The sequence below is a fragment of the Canis lupus genome, chromosome 17 (genome assembly GCF_011100685.1).
Source record: "Canis lupus familiaris isolate Mischka breed German Shepherd chromosome 17, alternate assembly UU_Cfam_GSD_1.0, whole genome shotgun sequence".
Taxonomy (NCBI): Eukaryota; Metazoa; Chordata; class Mammalia; order Carnivora; family Canidae; genus Canis; species Canis lupus.
The window spans coordinates 18,595,490-18,620,695 of NC_049238.1; the positions used below are offsets into that span (position 1 = coordinate 18,595,490).

General features: G+C 44.8%; 2 protein-coding genes across 6 annotated transcripts; one reads left to right on the forward strand and one right to left on the reverse strand.

Moving 5' to 3' along the window:
- Positions 1-21: 21 nt before the first annotated feature.
- Positions 22-10,709, forward strand: FKBP1B (FKBP prolyl isomerase 1B). 5 transcript variants are annotated; one of them, XM_038560915.1, is made up of 4 exons: positions 22-114; positions 4,572-4,619; positions 8,858-8,970; positions 10,104-10,709. In XM_038560915.1, exons 3-4 carry the CDS (start codon positions 8,860-8,862, stop codon positions 10,230-10,232), a joined length of 240 nt encoding a protein of 79 aa, XP_038416843.1. In that variant the 5' UTR covers positions 22-114; positions 4,572-4,619; positions 8,858-8,859; the 3' UTR covers positions 10,233-10,709. The 5 variants fall into 5 exon arrangements, with proteins under 5 accessions (XP_038416843.1, XP_038416840.1, XP_038416842.1 ...); XM_038560912.1 differs by lacking the exon at positions 22-114 and adding an exon at positions 134-239; XM_038560914.1 differs by lacking the exon at positions 22-114 and adding an exon at positions 460-628 and having other exon boundaries at positions 10,059-10,196.
- Positions 10,710-14,166: 3,457 nt separating this feature from the next.
- On the reverse strand, positions 14,167-24,899 carry SF3B6 (splicing factor 3b subunit 6). Its single transcript, XM_038560910.1, has 4 exons — positions 24,656-24,899; positions 22,867-22,985; positions 14,602-14,740; positions 14,167-14,439 (listed from the first exon to the last, which is right to left on the reverse strand). Exons 1-4 carry the CDS (start codon positions 24,683-24,685, stop codon positions 14,350-14,352), a joined length of 378 nt encoding a protein of 125 aa, XP_038416838.1. The 5' UTR covers positions 24,686-24,899; the 3' UTR covers positions 14,167-14,349.
- Positions 24,900-25,206: the final 307 nt, after the last annotated feature.

Consider the following 25,206-nt stretch of genomic DNA (forward strand, 5'->3'; position numbering starts at 1 on the left):
CGCGCGCACCCCCAGGCTGCTCCTACAGTCCGGCAGCCGAGCCAGGGCGAGTACCCTAACGGGTGCTGCCCTAACGTTCTGGACTCCAGGGCAGTGAGCGCATCTATTTAAAGTGTTGGTTTAGTTGCTGGCTTTCGCCTAGTCGGTGGGACCGGGTTGACTCCCCAGAGCTTAGCACAGAGTAGATGCTAGATAAATCTGTGATGAGCGGATGCATAGAGGGGTGGCTGCACCGGCGGGTGCGTAGATGCGCGGGGGTCTCTGCCTCCCCCTCCGTCCCCCCCCACCCCCGTGAACGACGGTCGGCCCGGCCAGGCCCGGGAGCCGCGGCGCCGGGGTCCCTTCCCCGGGCCCCGCCCCAGCCGACCCCACCTTTCCGCGCCGCCCCGCTCCGCCCCGCCGCCCCCTTCCCCGTGGCCCCTCCCCGCGCAGGTCCCGACTCCCGCCGCACCTCCTCCGGCTCTGCAGTGGCGGCGGGGAGGCGAGCCGGAGCGCCAGCGGGGCCGGGGCCGGGGCCGGAGCCGGAGCCGCAGCCGAGCCGGGGTCGGGGCAGCAGCCGGGACCCTCAGAGGCGGGGCCAGTGGGACTGCGATGGGCGTGGAGATCGAGACCATCTCCCCGGGAGACGGTACCGGGCGGCGGAGCCGGGGGAGGAGGAAGGGTCCCGGGGCGGAGCCGGGCGGGCGGGGGTCTGGGTCGGAGGTGGCGCGGAGGGTGAGGACGCGGGGGCGGGCGCAGGGTGGGGCGGCGGGGGAGACCCCAGACTGCACTGTCGGAGCTCTGGCCGACGACCCTCCGCCCCCCTCCCCGCGCCGGCTCACCTAGGGCGTCGGAGGCGGCGGCCGCAGGCGGGGGTCTGGGCCCGCCACCGCCCCGGGGGCCTCGGGCGCCGCCGCCGCCGCGGGAGCCCCTCAGTTGTCTGCCGCTGCTAATTTCCCAGGGCAGGGGTTTGGCTCTGCTCTCCCTGCCCTGCTAGGTGAGCTCCGGGGACCGCTGGAAGGGTTCCCTTCTTGGGGCAACCCGTTTCCAACGCGCCCCCCTGAGGGCCTCGGCTCCCGCGGCCCCCGTGGGCTGGGCGGGGAGACGTTGTGGGGGGACCGAGCCCGTCTGCGAGGAAGAAGCGCTCCCTCCGCCGCCTCTGCATCCTGCTTTATCCTCCCCGCCCCACTCCGCCTCTCCAGCCATCCTGTACACTCCCATGGCTTTCATTACCGTCTGCAAACCGATGGCCTCCAAACTTAAGCCTCCAGCCCAGATCTCCGACCCATTTATCCAGCTGCTGCTCGACCTCTACCTGGATGTCCCATGGAAACCTAATTCAGCGAGTCCAAAACAACTCGAGCTCCTTGTCCTCCCCACGCCCAAGCACTCCTCTGTATTTCCCTTTTCCCTGCCCCCCCCCCCCCCCCCCCCCCCCCCCCGTCAGGAGCGGCACCACTCACTTTCCCCAGCCAGACATCTCTTGTATAATTGGGTCTGGATGTGCAAGGAATAGCTTATTTTAAAAAATTTTAAATGACACTTAATCCAGTCCAGAGCCCCCGTTTCTGCAGAATTTGACAGACAAACTTCATGTGAGACATGTCTGACAACCCCCACCCTCTCTAGGAAATTGGAAGACCTCTTGGTTCTAGGCCACCCTCCTTGTTAAAAGGCAGTGGTCCCTAGAGGTCCCAGTCCCGATCCCTGTCACCCTGCAGGTACAGGCTTCTTTGCCCCCACTGAGAACAATAGTGCTGGGTCCCAGGAAGCATCTCTCTGAGACCTTGTCACACCCCAGGGAAATTGCCATTGAGATCTCCCAGGGAGCTGGAGGCCTCTTCTCTTTTCCCCTGACTCAAAGTAGCCTTTAGAGTTTTCTCTGCTTATCCTCCCTTTCTGGCCAAGGACAAGGGCCATTTTCTTTTGAGGGAGATTAGATTTTTCGAGAAAGCCTGAAAAAACTTTGGCCTTCTGCTTTAACAGTCTAAACCCTTGAGTCAAGAAGGCATAGAAGGGCCAAGCTACTGTATTGTTAGGCTGGGGGCACCATTCTAAGTGAAGCCCCGCAGCAAGTCTGGTAGGACTTGGTCCTTCTGCTGAAATTCTCTAGGCTACATCCGTTTAGCCCCTGCCCTGGTTCAGATGATGGTCTCTCATCAGGCTTTCTGCACATCCTCTACATTGGTCTCCACACATCCAGTCTGACCTCTCTGCCTTCCATCTGGCCTCCCTAACTCACTACCTATTTTCCACACCATAGCCTGAGGAGTCTTTAAAATGCCTATTTTAGGTTCCCATTCCCTTCTGCTCCCCTCTTACCTTATCCCCGTGCCTTGTGCTTTAATGAATCTTCCATTTTCTTCTCAGACAGATAGTAATCTAGCCTGGTCTTACCTTCCACACTAGGGCAGTCTCTTACTACAGCCCCTACCCCCACTACCACCTTTTTCTGTAGCTTCAGCAAGCTTCCTGCAAAGTTGTTAAAACACATCAATCATTCCGCAAATATTTATTGAACATGTACTATGTGCTAGGCCCTGGGGTTAACAGCAGTGAGCCAGACAGGGATCCCACTAGTGCTAGACTCCAGGCCTTTGAATGTGTCATCAGTTCTTCCCAGATTATCTCCTTTAACTTCCTCTGGCAAACTAGTCATCTCTTAAGATCTGGTTTAACCTTATCTCCTCTCTGATGCTTTCCTGGACTCCCACAGAGTCCTCTACATGTTGGCTCACTTGTTTGCCTCCCAAAGATTTGTTATCCAGGCCTGTGGCTTTAAATTCCACCCAGATTTATACCTCCAGTGCAGACCCTCCATCTGCCTACTTGCAATATAAACTCAGATGTCTAATAGGCATTTCAAGACTGCCAACTGCTCAAATCTGCTCCTCCCCAGTCTTCCCCACCTGGAATTAGTTCGTTCCACCATACGTCCAATTGCCCAAACTGAAAACCCAAGCATTGTACTTGATTTCTCCTTGTCCCTCCTCCTGGACCCCATCTCCGTTCCATTAGTGTACTCTGTCAGCCCCGTTTCCCAAACGTATCTATTTTGCTCTCTTCTCTGCTGCCACCACGTTAATTCAAGCCATAATTGATTTCCTGTCTGGATTATTGCAACAGGCGCCTAATCGTCCATCCTACAGGCAGCAGCCAGAGTGATCTTATAAAATCTTAATTCAGATTATGTCATCCTTTTGCTTAAAACTCTCCAGTGCCTTCCTATTGCGCTTGGAGTTAAATCTAGCTCCACGATGTCCAATGTCTGGCATGATCTGCATGATCCTGCTCTTTCCTACTTGTCTCCTTCTCCCTCCCTTCTTTCCAGTCACCCAGCTTTCTTCTTTCTATTCTGCAAATGCTCCAATCCATTCCTACCTCAAGGTCTATGCACTTGCAGCTGCCTCTTCCTGCAGTGCTTTTCCCAGCATTTTGCTCATCCTTCAAGATCCAGCCCAAATGTCACCTTTTTTTTTGGAGGCCATCCTGGATGGTCCTTTCTAAAGTGGTCTGTCCATTGTGTCTCTCTCCCTTATTCTCTCTTTTTAAAGACTTAATTTATTTATTTGACAGAGAGAGAGAGAGAGAGCATGAGTGTGAGCGCATGGGGTGGAGTGGGGGTTGGGGATGGCAGAGGGAGAAGCAGACTCCCCGATGAGCAGAGAGCCTGATGATGTGGGACTCAATCTCAGGACCCGGGATCATGACCTGAGCCCAAGGCAGATGCTTAACCAACTGAGCCTCCCGGGCGCCCTCATTTTTTTTTTTTTTTAAAGATTTTATTTATTTATTCATGATAGTCACACAGAGAGAGAGAGAGAGAGAGGCAGAGACACAGGCAGAGGGAGAAGCAGGCTCCATGCACCGGGAGCCCGACGTGGGATTCGATCCCGGGTCTCCAGGATCGCGCCCTGGGCCAAAGGCAGGCGCCAAACCGCTGCGCCACCCAGGGATCCTCCGGGCGCCCTCATTGTGTGTCTCTCTTTAACTTGTCATTGTGTCTATTTCCTTTAGAGAATTATTATAATTTATAACTGTCTTGTTTATTTGAGTCCTGTTTGTTTCCCTCTATTAGAATGTAACTCCAAAGGAGTAGGTATCTTGTCTGTTTGGTTTACTACTGTAGCCCTGAAGTTAGGCCCAGGCTTTATATATAGTAGGTACTCTGTAAATATTTGTGAATGAGTATGCTTATTAATCCTTGATTGCAGTCATTATCCTGCATTATAATCTATCATTTATTTATGTGTCTCTTTCCCTGACTTCACCATGAGTTCATAGATTGCTCTGTTTCTGGAATCTAGTCCAGTAAATGTTTGTGGAATGGATGAAGGAAAGCAAAAGGAGCAATCAAAGAAAGGAGAATAATGAGGAGAGAGTGGAATTGAGGAACCCAAGGGAATAAAATTCAAATCACATAAAGAGAGGTGAAGTGACTGATCTGGCTCATACAAGGCACAGAGCCAGAACTAGCACCATGGGCATCTCCTTGGTGTGGAGGGGAATGTGGGCCAGACCTCTGGGCTGAATGTCCCAGGTGACTTTTTCCAATACGTTATTCATTCATCTGCCCTCATGTCTCCTTGCAGGAAGGACATTCCCCAAGAAGGGACAGACGTGTGTGGTGCACTACACAGGTAGGCTTTGCTCCCTCAGACTTCACCCAGACCTCCCCCTCCCAAAGAGGTCCCTCTTCTGATACTCCCCTCCAGAGATATTTGCTCCCTGGATCAGGCCCAAACCCTAAGAGAGCCAAGTCTCCCTCTGACCGGCTGTCCCCCACTTCTCAAGTCAGTCTTGTGGGCATGGGAAAGGAGGCTTGCAAGATTACCCCTTCCACACTTGTACCATCCTTGGAGCTAGCCTCTAACTGAGCCAGCCACCTCCATTCTCTTCCCTCTGTTGTGGGCAGCATGGAGCCCGGCCTTCCTGGTTCTGTCTGATATTTAGAAATCCCTTCTTAAAGCTTTGAGAGACTTGATCTTCCCTGCGGACTCCTTTTTACTCCTACAATATTATTAGAGAAGAGGAGGCCCCTGGTCTCCTCAGCATTTCTTTTCTTTTTTCAAAAATAGACTATCCAATTCTCCTACTATTTTTGAGCACCTACTGTGTGCAAGATGCTATGCTGGGCACTGGAGATACACAGATGAATAGAGAGGATTCCTTCCTTCTTTGGGGCTATGAGAAGTGGGGGAGACCAGTGATCCAGAGGCTCTGATGCAGTGTGAGAGCCAGGGCGGGTGGTGGTGACAGCAGTGCCTGTCTCAGGGTACTGTGGGCATTGGAGGAGGGCCCACATCTCGCTGATCCCTCTTGGATGCTCTGTATTGGAAGATCAGGTGGGCTGAGGAACATTCTAGTTGGAGTTCCTGAGGACTGCTGGCAGGAAGATCACGAGCAGGTATTTGTTCCAAGAGGGGCGAGTGCTCTGCCTTGTGACCTGTTTCCCAATGTGGCAAAGTTGGTGACAGCCACTTAGCAGACAGCAAGGCCAGTTTAATTCCTAGGACGTATTCAGATGGGGCCATTTTTAGCAGTTCTCTGGGCCAGTGTGAAGTGCCAGGTTAAATCTAGGCAGACAGTGTGGGTATTTCTCAACAGCTGTGTTGCGGGTCGCTGACGTCAGGGCGCTAGAGCTGTTTTATCTCCCGGTGATGTGGCCTAATTACCATGAGTCCTCTGGGGCCTCTGACCTGTGTAATTGATTTATCTGTTCTACATGTTGTAGACAGACTCGTACTTATCAAGTTACTAAAACCACAACACCCTTTTACAAAGACTTTCATAGTAGATACAGAGAGCAGGCAATGTGCGTTAAACACTAAGAGCCATGAGTGCCTCTGGTTTGGGGAGGGGGATCATCTCATCAAACCCAGCCAGAGACAGTATGGGACTTTTTGGTAAATTTTTAAATTAAATATAAATACAGTAGAGAACAGAAATCCAAGATGTCCAGTTCCATGAAATTTTTCAAAGTGATTACACTTCTGTAACTACCACCCAGATCAACACACTTCCAGAACCTGCAGGCATCTCCCTCATGCCTCCCCCAAGTCATTACACCTCCCTGAAGGTAACCAGCAGTCACATTTTTGTCTCCATTGATTGGCTTGGCCTGTTATTAAATATCATATAAGTGGACTCATAGAGTATGTATTCTTCTGGGTTTGTCTTACTTTACTCAATATTATGTCAGTGAGAGTGGTTTTTTTTTTTTTTTTTTTAAGATTTATTTATTTATTTGGGAGAGAGACAGGGGAGGAGGAGGAAAGGGCAAGGGAAGAGGAAGAGAGAGAATCTTAAAAACAGGCTTCACACCCAGAGCAGAGCCTGACCCAGGGCTCAGTCTCACCTGAGATCACGACCTGAGATCATGACTGTGATCATGACCTGAGCAGAAATCAGGAGTCAGATGTGTAACCACTTAGCCAACTGAGCCACCCAGCCACCCCAGGAATTCTTTATATATTCTGGATATGAGTCTTTTGTTAGCTGTACTGATTCTTTTTTTTTTTTTTAATATATTTTCTTTTTTTTTTTAATTTTTATTTATTTATGATAGTCACAGAGAGAGAGAGGCAGAGACATAGGCAGGGGGAGAAGCAGGCTCCATGCAGGGAGCCCAACGTGGGATTCGATCCCGGGTCTCCAGGATCGCGCCCTGGGCCGAAGGCAGGCGCCAAACCGCTGCGCCACCCAGGGATCCCAGCTGTACTGATTCTAATCACTTTCCATGCCAGGGCTTGTCTTTTTACTCTATTAATGGCATTTTTTTAATAGAAGTTCTTAATTTTAATGAAGTCTTATGTATCGATCTTTTCCCTTATAGTTAGTACTTTTGTGTTCAGCTCAGAAATCTTTGTCTGTCCCTAGATCATGAAGACATTCTTCTGTTTATTATCTTGTAAAGCTTTATTATTTTATTTTTCATATTTAAGTCTGTGATTCCTCTGGAATCGATTTTTGTGTGTGCATAAAATAGGGGTCAAGATTCATTTTTTTTTCTCCATATGGATATGCAATTGACCCAGCAACATTAATTAAAAAAAAAGAAATCATCCTGGGATGCCTTGATGGCTCAGCAGTTGAGTGTCTGCCTTTGGCTCAGGGTGTGATACCAGAGTCCTGGGATCAAGTCCCACATCGGGCTCCCTGTGAGGAGCCTACTTCTCCCTCTGCCTATGTCTCTGCCTCTCTCTCTCTCTCTCTCTCTCTGTGTCTCTCATGAATAAATAAGTAAAATCTTAAAAAAGAAATCCTTTATCTGTTGCAATGCTGTGACACCTTTGTTGAATCAGGTAACCATATATATGTGGGTCTGTTTCTGGGCTGCATGGTTTTGGCTGAACTTGTAGCAGTAGATAACTGTATATGGTCTGAAGTATATTGAGTCATATGAAACCTGAAAAAATTGAGGAATGAGAAAGCCACTCTTCAAAGGGAGTGTGTGTGTGTGCTTATCCATATGTGTGTATTTGTCCAAGTATGTGTCTGTGTGAATGGATGTAGATTCGTGGACTTAAATATTTTCTTAGCATCTGTTTCACCATTAGGATTTTTCTTCTGAATGTGTGTGCATAAGTGCCCGTGAGTATCTCTGTGTGTCTGAATATCTTAGCAACCTGTATTTGTGCATGAGTTTGTATTTGATCTCTTTAGTATCCATCTGTGTAGCCACAGGATTTTCTCCTTTGCTTGATTTCATACCTAGGGCAAGAGTCCAATTCATTATACCCAGAAAGCAAGAAAATGAGACTCTCCCTTATATACATTTAAATGGTAGGAATTAGGAAGTGGAGTCAGAGATGCTCAGACACTAAGCTTATCCAGACCTCCCATGTTAAACATGGCAAATCTGAGGCCATGACAAAGGAAGTGATTTGCCTAACTTTACACAATGACTTTGTGCCAGAATGAAGTCAGAATCCAATCTATAGGCCAGATCTTTCTGTGGTCTCAAACTGCCTTTTGTTGTGGTCTGAGGGCTGCAGGGAGAAATATTTGGAAGACCATTGTTTACAGAAGGTCTGATCTTTGAGCCAATCACCAATAAGAACTAAAAACAGAAACACAGCTCTTGAGCCTTAGGCGGCAAGGATAACACAGGATTTGTACTTCAGAGATGACAAAGCAACTACCCCTGGAAGCTCAGGGATGGTCCCTACTGTTGGAGACAGCATCAGTGTTTCTGGTTCAAACCGGCCCTTTTCCTGGGGTCCACCAATGACTGGGTCACTTCGCTCTGTTCTTTGCAGGAGGGGTGATAAGGCCTTTGGGTTTTATATGTTGGGGGACCTTGTGAAAACCAGTAAAGGTTGTACAGTGCAGAGGTATTTGAGAAAGGTGTGACCTGAATAGGACATGGTGGGAAGGAAAGGCAAGGGAGAGCAGAGAGAGGTTATCAGGCAGGCAGTCTCCAGGTCTTGAAGTACAGTGTAGGCATTTGGAAGCTGCCACAGGGAGCTATTGACGTATTGTAAGCAAGGGAGTAATATCCTATATATGTTTGTAAAAGACAGTCATTCTGGGTATAGTGTGGAGACTGGAATGGAGGAGTGAGAGTGAAGTAGAAAGACCAGTTAGAGGGCGTTCCTTATGCAGGTGAGACATGATGGTGACATGGTACAGTCACAGGCCAGTGGCAGTAGAAATGGAGGAGGTAGAGAGATGATGAAGGATTTAGTGATAGGCTCTATGTGGGGTAAGGCAGAGAGAAGTATCCGGGTTGCTTGCTTGGGCAACAGAACTGGTGGAGAGATGAGAAGAGGCACTGGTTTGTGCGGAACAGAAATTCCATTTTAGACATGTGGACCCAGACCTGGGAGTTAATTCATGACCACAGCTCTTCTCCATCCTCTTCTTGCTTTCACAGGAATGCTCCAAAATGGGAAGAAATTTGATTCATCCAGAGACAGAAACAAACCTTTCAAGTTCAGAATTGGCAAACAGGAAGTCATCAAGGGTTTTGAAGAGGGTGCAGCCCAGGTAGGATGGGAATTCTAATCATTAGGGGGGATTTGAGGAGTCAAGAGTCCGGACTCGGTACGCTGCTCTTGACCTATCACAGACCGCTGCCACTTTGACTCCACTGCCGGGGCATGGTTACACCATCGAGATTCAGTCCTTGGCTTTGTGCCCCCCACCCCTTCCCTTTCATTGCCAGCATGACCCCTTTAAGTCACTGGGGTCTCTCATTCCATGCACATCCCTCCAGGCCTGCTCAAAACTAGCTTCAGAGGGCTGTGAGCTACCAGCTGTCTGGGACTGACGCAGCAGGAGACTTGGGATGGGGGAGGCCAAGGTGGTTTTTTTTGTTTGTTTTTAACTTAAAAAAAAAAAAAAACCAACAATTTCAGACTTGCAAAAATATCACGGAAATAGTTCCCATATATTCTTTACCCAGTTTCCCCAAATGTTAACATTTTACATAACCATAGTACAATGATCAGGTTACATTAATTTGTGATCAGTTGCACATTAACATGGATACAGTACTATCAAGTGATCCATTCAAATTTTTGAGTTGGTTATTATTCAAAATTTAAAAATCGGTTTATTCAAATCTCACCAGTTGTCCCACAAGCGCCAGGTGTTGTTGATGACTGCTGGGATGAGCCCTGGTTCATGCTCTTCTCCCTTGGTCTCTGAGGACAGACCATGCTCTGTTAGAGTAGCTCTCTTAGCCTTCCCGACCTTGTGATGGCCTCTGATTGCTTCATGTCTTTAATGGACTGCTCTTGTTACCTCCTGGAAAGTGTACAGTACATGCGCTCTCTATACACCCTCTTTAGGTTCTTTTGGAAGAGAGTCAGGAACAATAATGAACAAATCGAAGTGTTGGGGCCATGCGCTAATTGAATAACCAGCAATGGTCGTTGCATGAATGAATTTGGGACTACTTTGTGGATGTTATTGTCCTACAGTGAAGTCTCTGCTGGTCTGAGGCAGAATCTGAGTTCTGCATCACTTCAGTATGAAGTGAACATAGAAAATTCATCTCAGATCTTCAGAGTTACCTTGAGGATGGTTTGGGAAAATGCCATAGTTATCTTACTTTTTTCTTTTAAATCAAGCTGGGTCCTCTTTCTCCTCTTCCCATCTGCCCCCATCCCTGCTAGATGAGCTTGGGGCAGAGGGCGAAGCTGACCTGCACCCCCGATGTGGCGTATGGAGCCACGGGCCACCCTGGTGTCATCCCTCCCAATGCCACCCTCATCTTTGACGTGGAGCTGCTCAACCTAGAGTGAAGGCAGGAAAGAACGCAAGGTGGCTGGAGATGGCTGCTACTCACCCTCCCAGCCTGCTCTGCCACTGGGACGGCTCCTCCTGCTTGGGGCTCTTGATCAGTGCGCTAACGTCACTGCCCCACAGCATCATCCATTCTCTGACCAAGTTGCTCTGTATGTGTTCATCGTTTACGCACATCTTTGCTTGAGGAAACTTTGGTTGCAGATCAAAACATTTCAGGTTGTGCATTTTGCGTGATGCATGTAGTAGCCATTTCTGATCACAGAATACAGATTTCTTGTTCGCACAATCTACACTGCCTTACTTAAGCCAGACACACAAGGTGCTCAGACGTGAAATGTACATGGTATACACAGAGGGACTTGAGCCAGTTACCTTTGCTGTCACTTTCTCTCTTACAAATTCTGTTGGCTGCTGACTTACACAATGTCCTCTTTGGAAATGATATGTAAAATAAAGGCTCTGTGCTTGACAAATTCCTGTCCATCCTTATTATAGGAAGGAAGTGCTTTAAGGACTGCATAAACCAGTTGCCCTTGGGAAGGAGTAGAAAGGAGCCTTCCAAATAGCCAGGAATGATAATAAACATAATAGCTATGATGTGAATTTTGTACATGCTGGGCCTTGTTCAACGTGTTTTTAAATAAAATTGCCACCAACCCCCTAAGCAGCCCTACAAGGTATTAACTTGCCCTTTGCCTCATAGGCTCAGAATTCTCCTCTGAATAACTGAAGGAATATATTGTGTTCAAACCTCATAGCCTAGCAACCCAACATAGGACTTGAGCACTGTATGTGACCTTGCAGTCTCTCTTTGTTTGGACTTAAGAGGGACAAGTTCCTTCACCTCGCCCAGAAGGAAAGGAACACTGTGCCTGGACAAATGAAGTGGGTTAGGTCTTGGAGCCATATACTAACTCACACTGGGAAGTTACTTTTGAAAAGAATGTGTGATTCTGAGTTTGTTTTTATATTTACTACTTAGTTTCATCTAGATTTGCTCTTACACTGGGGTATGATTTCTGAAAAGAATGTATGATTCTGAACTTGTTTATGCATATACTGCTTATTTTCATCTATATTTACTGTAACTTATGGGAATTCCCAGTTAGGTTTTTATTATTATAATTTATTTTTAAGATTTTATTTATTTATTCATGAGAGACACACACACACAGAGGCAGAGACATAGGCAGAGGGAGAAGCAGACTCCATGCAGGGAGCCCAATGTGGGACTCGATCCCGGGACTCCAGGATCACACTCTGAGCCAAAGGTAGAAGCCCAACTGCTGAGCCACCCAGCCATCCCCCTCAGTTAGGTTTTAAAATCAGCCCACTTACTGGTTGTGTGTTTGTCAGAGGAGTCCGGGGCAATGTGGCTAAGATTTTTCTTTTGACATAAGTGAGAAAAGCTCTTAGTCATAGGGTTATTCTATCAGTGAGGATTTGAAATTAAGATTGAGGAGAGGCTGGTAGGTTAGTACTTAGTTTCCCACATAGATTCATTGGTACATGTCCTATGTCATACATATGATATGCGTCCATAACATCTTGGCTACTTATCTACTCCCTTTGTCTCCAGAAAGTCCTGGCCATATTCCTCTGCTGAGGAGTTAAGGAGTAGTGCTTCAAGATGGAGGAAAAGAAATGAGCATCCATAACATCTTGGCTACTTATCTACTCCCTTTGTCTCCAGAAAGTCCTGGCCATATTCCTCTGCTTCAAGATGGAGGAAAAGAAATGAGAATTGGAAGTGCTTTTTCTTTTAATTTTTATTTTTCTAAAAGATTTTATTTATTTATTCATGAGAGACACACACAGAGAGGCAGAGACACAGGCAGAGGGAGAAGCAGGCTCCATGCAGGGAGCCCGGTATGGAACTCAGCCCCAGGACTCCAGGATCACACATGGGGCTGAAGGCAAAGGCAGGCGCTATCCTGAGCCATCCAGGGATCCTCCAGAATTCAAGTTCTTATAACTTAAGTGTAACAGGCCACAAAATTGCCAATTAGAATCTTTAAAGATTTTAAGTAGTTTCTACACCCAGTGTGGGGCTCAGATTTACAACCCTGAGATGGAGTTGCATGCTCTACTGAGCCAGTCAGGTGCCCCCAAATTGGAATTTTTTAATGTTTAAAATATTTTAAAAGATTTGAGAGAGTGCGCTTGTGCACACATGTGCACCAGGGAGGGGCAGAGGAAGAGGGAGAGAAAAACTTAAGCAGACTCCATGCTGAGAGCCAAGCCCAACATGGGTCTTAGTCTCACGACCCTGAGATCATGCATGACCTAGTTGGAAACCAAGAGTTGGACACTCAGCCAATTGCGCCACCCAGGCGCCCCAGACAATTGAAATTTTTAAAACTCAGCCTTAGGTCATGAAATTCAGCTAACAGATGTACTAATCCAAATGATGGGACTGGTCATAATTGTCAGTGGAAGCAATTTCCCCTTGTTATTAACTTAAAACAACTGCACTAGAGCAAGCCAGTCTGCCACTTAGACAAAACACACTAGAAGTCTGTTTTCCTCTTACAAAAAAAGTCTTTTAGAAAATTAGTTTTACATTGGTAAATACCTAAAGGCACAGCATGAATTACACAAATTAATAAGGAATTCATAAAAGCATTCAGAAGAAAAAGCTATGGCTCCTTTATTATCTCCTTGCCCTTCTTAGAAATAGTTCTTTCTAGTCTTACAGTGCTTTCAAAAAGCATGGACATAATAAAGAAGTTCTTCATTTTCAATAGCAGGCTTTGAGAAGACAGTACAAAAAGTATAAAATAGCATATTATTTTAAAGTAAGCATAAAAAAAATAAAGCAAGCATAGATATCAAAGCTAGCATTTAAATAGTAGAACAGATGTTTTTTGTCCATTTAAATGATTCAGTGGTTGTACCCTTCAAATTGATTTTGGGTTATAGTTATATACAAAACAATTGGTCCATGTTTTTTCCATTTGGCCCATGCCTAAACTATAAAAAGAAAATTATAGCTATCTCCTCCAAGCTGCCAGGCTATGATGAATGTGGTAATAACCATACTATTTCAATGCCATGGGAGCGTATGATTATAAGAATAAGCATTAAATATTCTTTTTAAAAATTTTTTTAGCATTAAATATTCTATTTAGGGCAAAGATATACTATGAGCTAAGGACCAAGATATCCATAGACACTTATTACCTAAAGGAAAAGACTGCATAATCCAATCTTAGACTTGTAACAACTTCCACCACTACCCAAGAAGCATGCTCTCAAATTTCTAACAATGTGCTGTCATCTGAATGGCCACTTCTAGAACTGACTTCTATTTTAAGGATGGGGTATTCATATTGACAAAGGTGTTTTGTTAACTGTAAGGCAATTATTATTTAAATATATTGATGTGGTTAATACTGGTTGATGTTACATCAACTTTTTATGTAAACATTTTATTCATCCAACCAATACAATGAGCTTTGGTTTCCTTATCTGCAAAATACCTTCACTGAGTTGTTAACATTCAACAAATGATAGCACTCTAAAAATTTCCCTTGATGGCTAAGCACTAAACTGGACATCAGAGGCATTAAGAATATAAAAAGTTCCCTGCTCTTAAGAAGCATGGTCTCTGTGACCACCTACCACCAATTTTTTTTTTTAAAGATTGTACTTTTGTTTATTGATGAGAGACAGACAGAGAGAGAGAGAGAGAGAGAGAGGCTGAGACATAGGTAGAGGGAGAAGCAGGCTCCATGCAGGTAGCCCAAGGTGGGACTCAATCCTGGGACTCCAGGATCATACCCTGAGCCGAAGGCAGATGCTCAACCACTGAGCCACCCAGGCGTCACTACCACCAAACAATTCTTGATACAGTTCGACTGCTAATTTGTTTTCCGGTATCAAATGAGAGGAAGCTTAAGAGAAAACACTGACATGTTTTACAAAAGCTACAAGTTTTACAAAAAGCTACAAGTTTATTCACATAACATATTTTAAAATGTATCAAAGTTTTAAGTAGGTCCTTTTGAATCTTGAATAAGAAATCACAACATTCAGCATTAATTAAAAACAAGAAAAGGGTGATGGTAGTCATTTATGGGATGTAGTCTAAAATGAAAATGCAGAAAATATTTATTTTGGTGGATCTGTGTTGATGCCATATTTCTCCTTGAGAAGCTTCAACTGTTCTTCCTTCTTCTTTGTGTCCATCTTCTGAAATGCCTGAAATGTGGTAAGCACCAAAGTTAACAGTTACTGATCTATAATCAAATGAATTTTACCAATAGCACTAGCCAGACAAGAATTCCTAGTATACTCTTCCTTTTCCGGTATATTAATTCTTAACATGCTCCCCCTGCAATGAGGACTGTGGCTAATACTTACCCTGTTGGCATTATAGTACAAAACCACCAGGTATCTGTTACAAACATTGAATCCTGAAAGGTGATCACATGCATTCTTGGCATCAAAGATGTCTTCATAGACCACATAAGCTGTTCCTCTAGTTTCAGGTGTGTTCCCCCTGCGGAGTGAAATAAGACTTAATTAAAATACACATTTATTCAAGATAGGAAGGATGCTGGCTGGGTTTGAGGTTGAGTGTTGAGGAGAATAACTACCATGACCTCCAGTGCTTTGATGAAACCTCAGATGTGAGGCCTTCTGGCCAAGCATCTGCGATTTCATATTATTGGAGCATTCCCTGAGGGTTGCAGGTTTCTAGAAGTTTCCTGTGGTCAAACCAAGAAAGGAGGATATGCAGATTTCTACAGAAATGATTCCATGAAAGAGTTTGAGGAGATGAAAAGGCTGGTATCTTCCAGAATGCAAAGTGATTTTGGAATGTAAAGAATTTCTTTGGATTGAGTTCCATGGAAATTTGTCCCTGACCTGTGTTCCTGAACTATGAATGCTGAGCTATGGAATAGTTTCTCTTTATAAATAAACTACTAACAAATCTGTGGAAAAAAATACACATTTACCAGAGCACTGATAGTTAAATAACAGTATTGTCTTTAAAAGACAGTAAGTGAAGTTTATATTTTGAGATCAACCTGAACACTGTTAGAGGAAATAAGTAAGCATTATGGATAGGTATGCTGGATAAGCCTACTATTTCTTGAATTGAGGTAATTTTTGTTCTCTTTTTTAAGTAAAAGAGCTACAGGTTAAACTTGCTCTGTGTCAAGATGACTACTACAGCTACCAAAGCACTAGCTGCAAACAACTAGCTTGAAACTTTGTCTGAGTCTTCATATTTACTGTTCTAGTCCTTCCTACTTCTCACGCTAAGAACCAATTCTCAATCTTTTTTTTTTTAAGATTTTATCTATTTATTTGAGTGTACAAATGAAGAGGTGGGGGGGCAGAAGGAGAGGGAGCAGACTCCCCACTGCGCAAGGAGCCTGAATGGGCCTCAATCCTAGGACCCAGAGATCATTACTGAGCCAAAGGCAGACAGACATTTAACTGAGCCACCCAGGTGCCTCCAATTCTCAATCTTAAGCTGGAAAGATAGTATTTTGGAGAGATGGCTTGTAAACGTCAGCAATGTCTAGAATGAGGTTTTTCTTACTGCACATTTATGCAACAGAACCAATACTTAAATTATTTACCATACTATTACCTGTAACTAGTCCCTTGTTTCTAAAGATTTAAATTTTCTCTCTCACTATAATTTTTTTAGAGATTTTATTCATCCATTCATGAGAGAGAGAGAAAGAGAGAGAGGGAGAGACATAGGCAGAGGGAGAAGCAGGCTCCATGCAGGGAGACTGACACGGGACTTGACCTCGGGTCTCCAGGATCAGGCCCTGGGCTGAAGGCTATGCTAAACCACTGAGCCACTGGGGCTGCCCTCCCTCACTCTAAAATTTTAATGTTTTATTTTATTTTTTTAAAGATTTATTTACTCTATCTATCTATCTATCTATCTATGAATGATAGACATAGAGAGAGAGAGAGAGAGAGAGGCAGAGACACAGGAAGAGGGAGAAGGAGGCTCCATGCCAGGAGCCCGATGTAGGACTCGATCCCAGGACTCCAGGATTGCGCCCTGGGCCAAAGGCAGGCGCTAAACCACTGAGCCACCTAGGGATCCCCTAAAATTTTAATATTTTATTTTATTTTATTTATTTATTTATTTTTAATTTTTATTTATTTATGATAGTCACAGAGAGAGAGAGAGAGAGAGGCAGAGACACAGGCAGAGGAAGAAGCAGGCTCCATGCACCGGGAGCCCGATGTGGGATTCGATCCCGGGTCTCCAGGATCGCGCCCTGGGCCAAAGGCAGGCGCCAAACCGCTGCGCCACCCAGGGATCCCTAATATTTTATTTTTAAGCAATCTCTACACTCAATGTGAGGCTAGAATACATGACCAAGATCAAGAATCACGTGCTCCACCGACTGAGCCAGCCAGGCACCCTTCCCTACCTCTAATTTTAGTTTTAATTGTTAAAAACAAGACAGTCTCCATCAATGTAGGAAATGTTTCTTTTTTAAAAAAATATATTTTTAAAATATTTTATTTATTCATGAGAGACACACACAGAGAGGCAGAGACATAGACAGAAGGAGAAGCAGGCTCCATGCAGTGAGCCCGATGTGGGACTCGATCCCAGGACTCCAGGATCACACCCTGAGCCAAAGGCAGATGTTTAATCGCTAACCCATCCAGGCATCCCAAAAAAACATTTTATTTATTCATGAGAGACACACACAGAGAGAGGCAGAGACATAGAGGGAGAAGCAGCCTCCCTGCGGGGAGCCTGATGTGGGACTTGGTCCCAGGACCCCAGGATCATGACCTGAGCCACCCAGGTGCCCTGGAAATAATTATTTCTCAGCAGTATTTTACTAAGGTTTATCAAATCCATAAAAATAAAACCTATTTTGTGTCTCTAGAGGGGGTGGTGTGGAAGCCACTACCAAGATGATGGCAAAATAGTGATATCTAGGAAAGCAGCCAACCATTATCCTTTATGGCCAGGAAAGGATATAAAGAGTTAATGCAGTTTCTCCCACAGAAGACTCACTGCTTTTCTAAAATGTGGTATGGTCAGCTCTCAACTTTTCATACATTCATTTTTAATATATGCACTCCCATGCATTACACAGGTCTGTTTGGCTTGGGAGAAGGGCTGAGCTTTGACAGAGATGCGTGGAAGGGATTGTGCAGGGAAGGGGTGGGGTTATCTGCAGGCCAGGGCAGGTTGCTAGAAGTGGAAACTGGACCTTGCTTGTGGATACTGAGCTGCTCCTTGTGTAGGTTTTCCTTGCCACCTCCTCTCTTCACCTCACCAGCTTCCTTCCACAGGGAGGTAGGGAAGTGTGAAGAGCAACAAACTGCAGGCAGCAGATGGCCAAGTGCTTGTCAGTGGGGGCAGTGGGCACAGGTCCCACTCAGCTTATGCTCCCAGTGTGATAAAGATGGACCCCTCCATCTGTGTTCTAGTCACTCAGTGCCAACTGTGGAGTAAGGTTTAAGACCGTGGGCTGCCCCTCCATCTGCCATAGTTCCTGCATAGGGTCAAGCAAAGGCAGTAGGCCATGGGAAGGGGAGGTATCTGTTAAATTTGATCCATGACAGGACTAGTGTTGGACCCTGGTCAGAGCTATGCTTCTTGTAAAGGGGGATGGGAGAGGTACAGGGTGGTGGGGTGGTCAGGAGGTGCCAATGTCCTTGAAAGCTTACAGGCTATCAGGCTGAATGGGCCCAATGAGGGATTTTATAATATTCCTTACTCTCAGGGAATAGTCTAACAACTTTTGGACTTTAATCTCTACACCCAACATGGAGCTCAAACCCCAAGATCAAGAGTTGTGTGTTCTTCCTACTGAGCCAGACAGACACCCCAACTTCTGGACTTTTGACTTTTAATTTTCAAGAGTGCATTAGCTATGAAATTTGGAGATTACCCAAATAAAAAAACACTGCCCCAAAGACTTTGCCAAAAAGCCTACCTATATTTAAAAAAAAAAAAAAAAAAGCCTACCTATTTCTCCATTTGGAATAAAAACATGAGATTTTATTTTAAGTTTAAACTTAATAATATTTTGGTTTTTATTTTTATTTTTTAAAAATATATGTTTTTATTTTATTTATTTATTTTTAAATTTTTATTTACTTATGATAGTCACAGAGAGAGAGAGAGAGAGAGAGAGAGAGGCAGAGACACAGGCAGAGGGAGAAGCAGGCTCCATGCACTCGGAGCCCGACGTGGGATTTGATCCCGGGTCCCCAGGATCGCGCCCTGGGCCAAAGGCAGGCGCTAAACCGCTGCGCCACCCAGGGATCCCCTAAAATATATACATATTTTTAAAGATTTTATTTATTCATGAGACAGAGAGAAAGAGAAAGAGAGAAAGAGAGAGAGAGAGGCAGAGACACAGGCAGAGGGAGAAGCAGGCTCCATGCAGGGAGCCCGATGTTGGACTCGATCCCGTGTTTCCAGGATCACACCCTGGGCTGAAGGCAGCAGTAAACTGCTGAGCCACCCGGGCTGCCCATTTTAGTTTTTATTAACTGGGCAAGGAAGGTCCTATATATTTCATTTTTCTCTCATAGCACCATGCACACAAGTGCTAATAAGCATTTGAAAAGTGGAGATCTGGGCAGCTCCAGTGGCTCAGCGGTTTAGCGCCACCTTCAGCCCAGGGCGTGATCCTGGAGACCCGGGATCGAGTCCCACGTCAGGCTCCCTTCATGGAACTTGTTTCTCCCTCTGCCTCTCTCTCTCTGTCTGTCTCTCATGAATAAAATAAATATAAATCTTAAAAAAAAAAAAAAAAGAGAGAGAGAGAGAGAGAACAGTGGAGATATACTTTCTCCCACGAATTCTCTCACACATCCTTTCTCCTGGAAGCTTAAAAAAAAAAATCCAAAACAAAAGTATCTCTTTCTTACATCTTCTTAGGAACTAGAATAGGGATGGGCACTAAGCCCATTTTATTATTTTTTTAAAGATTTTTTTTTTTTTTAAAGATTTTTAAAATTTATTTATTCATGAGAAACACAGAGAGAGAGGCAGAGACACAGGCAGAGTGAGAAGCAGGCTCCAGGTAGGGACTTGATCCTGGAACTCCAGGACCCCACCCTGGGCTGAAGGCAGTGCTAAACCACTGAGCCACCTGGGCTGCCTACCCCATTGATCCCATTTTAAAGATTCTCATCTCAAAAGTGTCCCAGTGGCTATTATCTTTTTTTTTTTAAAGATTTGCCTAATCACGTGCATTAACCTCTCTGGGCTTCGGCTGCTTAATGTGTCAAACAGCAATATCAGGATCTATCACTTGCCCTACATTTTACATGTTTGAATAATCAAAAGAGTTAAAAGGTATGAAAGGGTTTTAAAAAGTTCCAAGCACCAAGTGTCTGCTATATATACCAGGAAGGGTCATCACTTATCACAGTTTAAGACTGTCCAGGTTTTAAAAAAAAAAAAAAAAAGACTGTCCAGGTTTTAGCACTGAAAGTCTATATCCCAGAAAACCCCTTGGTCCTGGACAAACAGGGAAGGTTGGTCACCCTAGTTCTAGGGGCTAAATATGTGATAAAGCATGATCACAGCTAGGGAGCAAAAACACACCTGTTTCTCCATCTATAACTTAGACCTAAATTCCCGCACACCAAACTTTTATGAATTTATTCAACAAATATAATATTGTGTTCCTTCTGTATGACAGGCACTGGAAAAGGATAGTGAAAAAGACAAGCATCATCCCTTCCTTCAAGGAACTTTATCCAAGTGGGAGAAAGATAAATACAGATGAGAAATATTATAAAGGAAGTAGACAGCTGTGGCAGAGATTACTGGGAGGCCAAGGATGACCTAAAGATCAGGTGGTCAGGATAAACCTCTGAAAAGGTGACACAAGTGGAGACATGACAAATGAGGAGCCAGATAGGAGATGAGCCAGGTGAAAACTGTTCCAAAAGGAGGGATCAGTGTACAAAGGCCTGAGCTACTCTGTACCCTTCTAAAGATGCCACTGTTTGATTTTCTATTCTTCTACCTTGGCTTTCTGAAACACGCTCTAACTTCACTGACATAAGCATCTCTTAGTTGTGTACTAGCAATAAGTTTTGTAACACTTTCATAAGTCGATCAAAACCATTTTCTGTATTATTCATTTATTTATATACATGAGGTGCTTACCATGTATTAGGCACCACAGCTGTCAACCCCAAATGAAAAGACAGGCACCTGTCCTGGAGGAGCTCACAGGCTGGGAGGAGATAAGCACACAGACAACAGCAAAAAGGTGTGCTAAAAGATGTTCACAGAAGGTGCTGTGGGAGCATAGAGTGGTGGCTAATGCACACCAGCACGAAAATATTCCATAACAAAGTGCTTTCACAGGCATGATCTAATTTGATCCTTACTAAAATTCTTTTAAGACAGGTTAGGAAGATTGTGTTTCATAAGTAATTTGAAGCTCAGAGGGATTAAATATTTTGCCCAGTTGTATAGGACTAGCAAATGTCCAGCTAGTATTTGAACTTAGGTCTTACAACCAAGTCAGTAAATTTATCATACTGCCTCCATGTTAAAAGCTGAAAGGCATAGTCTATCTAGATTATCTTACATGTGAGGGAACAGAAAACCAAAAACCAACAAGTTGTCTAGGGTTGCAGGGCCTGAAGCAGAATCTTATCTCCTGATCTCCAAGTCAGGGGACCTTCTGTATACCATTCTTCGATGTCTAGAACAAGGTTTCTTAACCTGTGTTTAATGTACCCATGAAATCATCTGCAAAATGTTTTGTGTACTGTTATGTGGAAAGAGTCCAAAGCTTTTATCAACGACTGAGACTCCCTAAAGAAGATGGCTGGTCTATAACACTTCATTTTTTTTTTTTTTTTAATTTTTATTTATTTATGATAGTCACAGAGAGAGAGAGAGAGGCAGAGACATAGGCAGAGGGAGAAGCAGGCTCCATGCACCGGGAGCCCGATGTGGGATTCGATCCTGGGTCTCCAGAATTGCGCCCTGGGCCAAAGGCAGGCGCCAAACCGCTGCGCCACCCAGGGATCCCTAACACTTCATTTCCATTCCCACTTAAGTACCAGTGATGATGTATTGCTAGCATTTGGTTTACTCTCTGGAGGGAAAATTATGACTTAAAAGGAGAGTCCTCAAGATCTGAGTTCTAAAAGCCAAGAAGCTCTCAGGTCATAAAAGAAAATTTATTAAGAGATATTCAGGAGCGCCTGGATGGCTCAATTGGCTAAGTGTCCAACTCTTTGTTTTAGCTCATGTCATGATCTCAGAGTCATGAGATAAAGCCCTGTGTTGGGCTCTGCACTCAATGCAGAGTCTGCTTGAGGATTCTCTCTCCCTCTGCCCCTCCCACTTGTGCGTGCACACTCGCTCGCTCGCTCTCTTAAAAAAAAAAAAGATACTTAGATACTTAGGGGTGCCTCAGTAGGGGAAGTGTGCAACTCTTGATCTCTCAACTCTTGGGTTCAAGACTCCATGTTGGGTATAGAGATTAATAAAACTAAAAAAAAAAAAAAAACCTTAAAGAAAAAAAGAAATCCTTCCAGATGACCTCTTATGTAAGTGGCCCATCATACTAACTACAGTGTCAGTGGCTATGAATTTGTGTAGTGTAAATAATTTAGAATCAGAAGATTTTATCATTAAATAGCTGTGTGAACTTAGAAAGGTACTTGTACTCTCTGAGCCTTGGTAGTCTCACCTGTAAAACAAATTACTGGGGTGCCTGGGTGGCTTGGTCAGTTCAGTGTCCAACCCTTGGTTTCAGCTCAGGTCCTGATCTCAGGGTCTTAGGATCAAGTCCCGTGTTGGACTCTGTGCTCAGCAGGAAGTCTGCTTGAGGATTCTCTCTTCCTCTCCTTTTGTCCCCCTCCCCTGCTCCCATGTTTGATTGCTTTCTCTCTCTCTCTTATATAATAAATCTTTAAACAAAAGAAAGCAAAACCCAGACAATTATCACCTCCACACAGGGCTGTCTTGTTGGTGATACAAATAAAAGCACCTATTATAACTGGCATTTTGTAGATGTTCAATAAATATCACCTGAAGATACAAACCCCAATTTTTATATTAAATTAAAACCTGAACTTGTGTTGCAATTATTCTCCCATAAACCCTTAAATTTTCAATAGAAAAAAAAAGGAATAAAAAACAAATCTTCAATAGAAAGCTGCAGTTGGAAAAAAATTCACTTTTCTCAGTTACTTGTATACTTTCTTAGTTTATTCAGAAATTCTGGAATCAGGCGATAGCAAAGCAAATTAAGAGTTGATACGTATAAAAAACACAGTATTATATATCTGACTTTACAAATAATAGTGATATAATAAATGTTAGTTCTTTCTTTGCTCACCCATTCCCTTCAAACCTTTCATTACTACTTCATGCCTTCTCTAATTTCACAACTACGACTGTTGGCTCTCACTGAGCAAGATCAGGAGAGTCTTATTTGTTTCCATACAAAAATAATCTCATCTCCCAGATTTCAATCTATTTAGTCTCTGGGATTGGTTAGGCCTTGCTTTCAGCTATAATTAATTAATTAATTAATTCTTTTTTTTGTCATAGGTGCATGTCAGCTATAATTCTAAGATTATACAGTCATTTCTTTGAAACAACATTTCAAAAGTCTCAGTAAGACTCACACTCGGATCTGACGAATAGGTCCATATTTCCCAAATATATCATACATTTCTTCAGCTGTGATTTTGTATGGCAAATTTCTTATATATAAAATCCGATTTACTTCGGGTGGAAGTCGAATCTAAAATGAGAAATACATACTATTATTGTAATCAGGGCCAGGAGTGCTACGACCTAAAAAAAAAAAAAAAAAATTATCATAATAAATTCTCACAGTAAAAACAACAAAAAAATCCACCTAATAGTCAAGAATAAGAATTATTTTTAAAAAGTATATAATCTGATATTCCTGAAAATGGCATGGCTTTCAGAAAAGCAACTGGGCACTAGTTTTAGGGAAGACTATTAGTAGCAACTAGTAAGGGGCTACATAAAACCCAGGCTTCCAGGCTCTACAGTTAAACAGGATTTCCAACCTCATTTAAAAGTCCTCAATGCTTTAGACATATATGGGAAAGAACAAAAGGTACTGTTCCTGTTTCCTAGACATAAAACTCCCATTGATGACTCTTATCAGGTCTTTCTCAAGAGACTGTTATATCAATGATATCTTCTTTCTCTTGAATATAGTCTCTCCTTAATCATTGGCTTTTATTCCTTAGGTGAGTAGCTGCTTATATCCTGACAATTGTTATACAAAACAAAATAGTTATTTGGATCTCCTTTCCTTCATTCAACAAATATTTACTGAGTACCTTCTTTATTCATCTATCAGGCGAGGCATTAGGATTACACAGTGAAGGAAAAAAGCAATGTTTTTGTCTTCCCTGAACTTATCAGGGAAGTTTTGCTTTTTTTCTTCTTTCAGTCAAGTGTCTGGAAAGCTAAAGTCTATACTCACTTACCTCATATTCTTTACTGACACCAACCTACCACAACCCAGCTTCCACCCCAGCACTGAAGAAAATATTTTTATGCTAAGGCCTTTAAAAATGTATTCATTTTAGAGAGAGACAGGCATGGGGAGGGGCAGAGGGAGAGAATCTCAAGCAGACTCCACGCTGAGCAAGGAGCCCAAAGTGGGTCTGGATCCCACAACCCTGAGATCAAATTTGGAGCCAAAACCAAGAGTTGGACACATAACCGACTGAGCCACCCAGAGCCCCGGCACTAAGACCTTTCGGTCACAGTGTTCAATTGTCATCACATTACAGCTGACCTACCCTTTTTCCTGAGACAGTTTTTCTTAGGTTTCTGTAATAATACCCCATCTCTAACATTAGAATGTACACAGCAGGGCTTTTTGTTTTATTCACTGTCGTATCCTCAATATATAGACTATTGTCAGGCATACAACAGTTCGATAAATTTAACTTCTGAACTGTTTCCTATCTCGCAATTCTGGTACATAGCAGGTGCTCAAAAATACTGCCACGGCATTAATGAAGGGCCCCGCAAAGCTCCGTGACTTGAGGAGAATCTCAGGCTCTGGTTGCCTGCGAGCTATAAGGTTATTTACAGGGGACTCGTCTGTGTCACTGACTTGGGCGAAGAAGATTCTGTCGCCTGGTCCTAGGTGCCCATCAAGCAACAAAGGCTGTAGGGCTAACACTATCACTGACACCAGAATAAGAGCCCGAGGAGACGCTCACGAGGGGCTGAGGCGGAGTTGCGGCTCTAGGGGCATCCCCGTCCGTAAGGACGGGGCCAGGGTGGAACCCCAGTGAGAGCACCACGAATTCTGGGCTACTCCGGCCTGCAGAACCCAGGACGGGCAAAATACCGCCCCACACCGTGAAGAGTCCAGCAGCGACACCCTCCCCCTCTTCGGCAGAAGGTCCCGATACTCACGTTCGCCCTCTTGGCCGCTTGCATAGCCATCTTGGCGGGCTGATGAGGTTACTGCCACAAAGACCGGAATTCCTCCGGAGAGCTCCGGAGCGCGCCCCACTGCACCAGGACACCGCGTCAAGCCCGGGGCATCCACCTCCAACCACGGCCGGAAGCTTTACATCGCGTCGGATTATCGCCGCGCCACGCCGAGACGTGCTGACGTAATAGCCCCCGTCGAAAAGACTCCGGGGCAAAACGAACCCGAGGAGGAAAAAAAGAGGCCGGAAAGACGGAAGACGCGAGGACTCGAGACGCCTTTACGAGCACTGCACCGGAAGGGGCGGGGCGTGGGCTTTAAGGAGGGGCGGCCCTGAGAGAAGGAAGCGGGCCGGAGGGGGCGGGGCGGGGCTGCGCCCAGGTGGGCGGCGGGAGGGCGGGGCCTGGCCCTCGCGGCCGGGGCCTCGGGCAGGTGCGCCCCGCGGAGCCTCGGGGTGGTGGCCTGCGCTGTTCCCGCAGCCGGAACTGCCCGCCCCGTAGCGTCCCCACTGCTCGGGGCTTTGCAGTTGTCC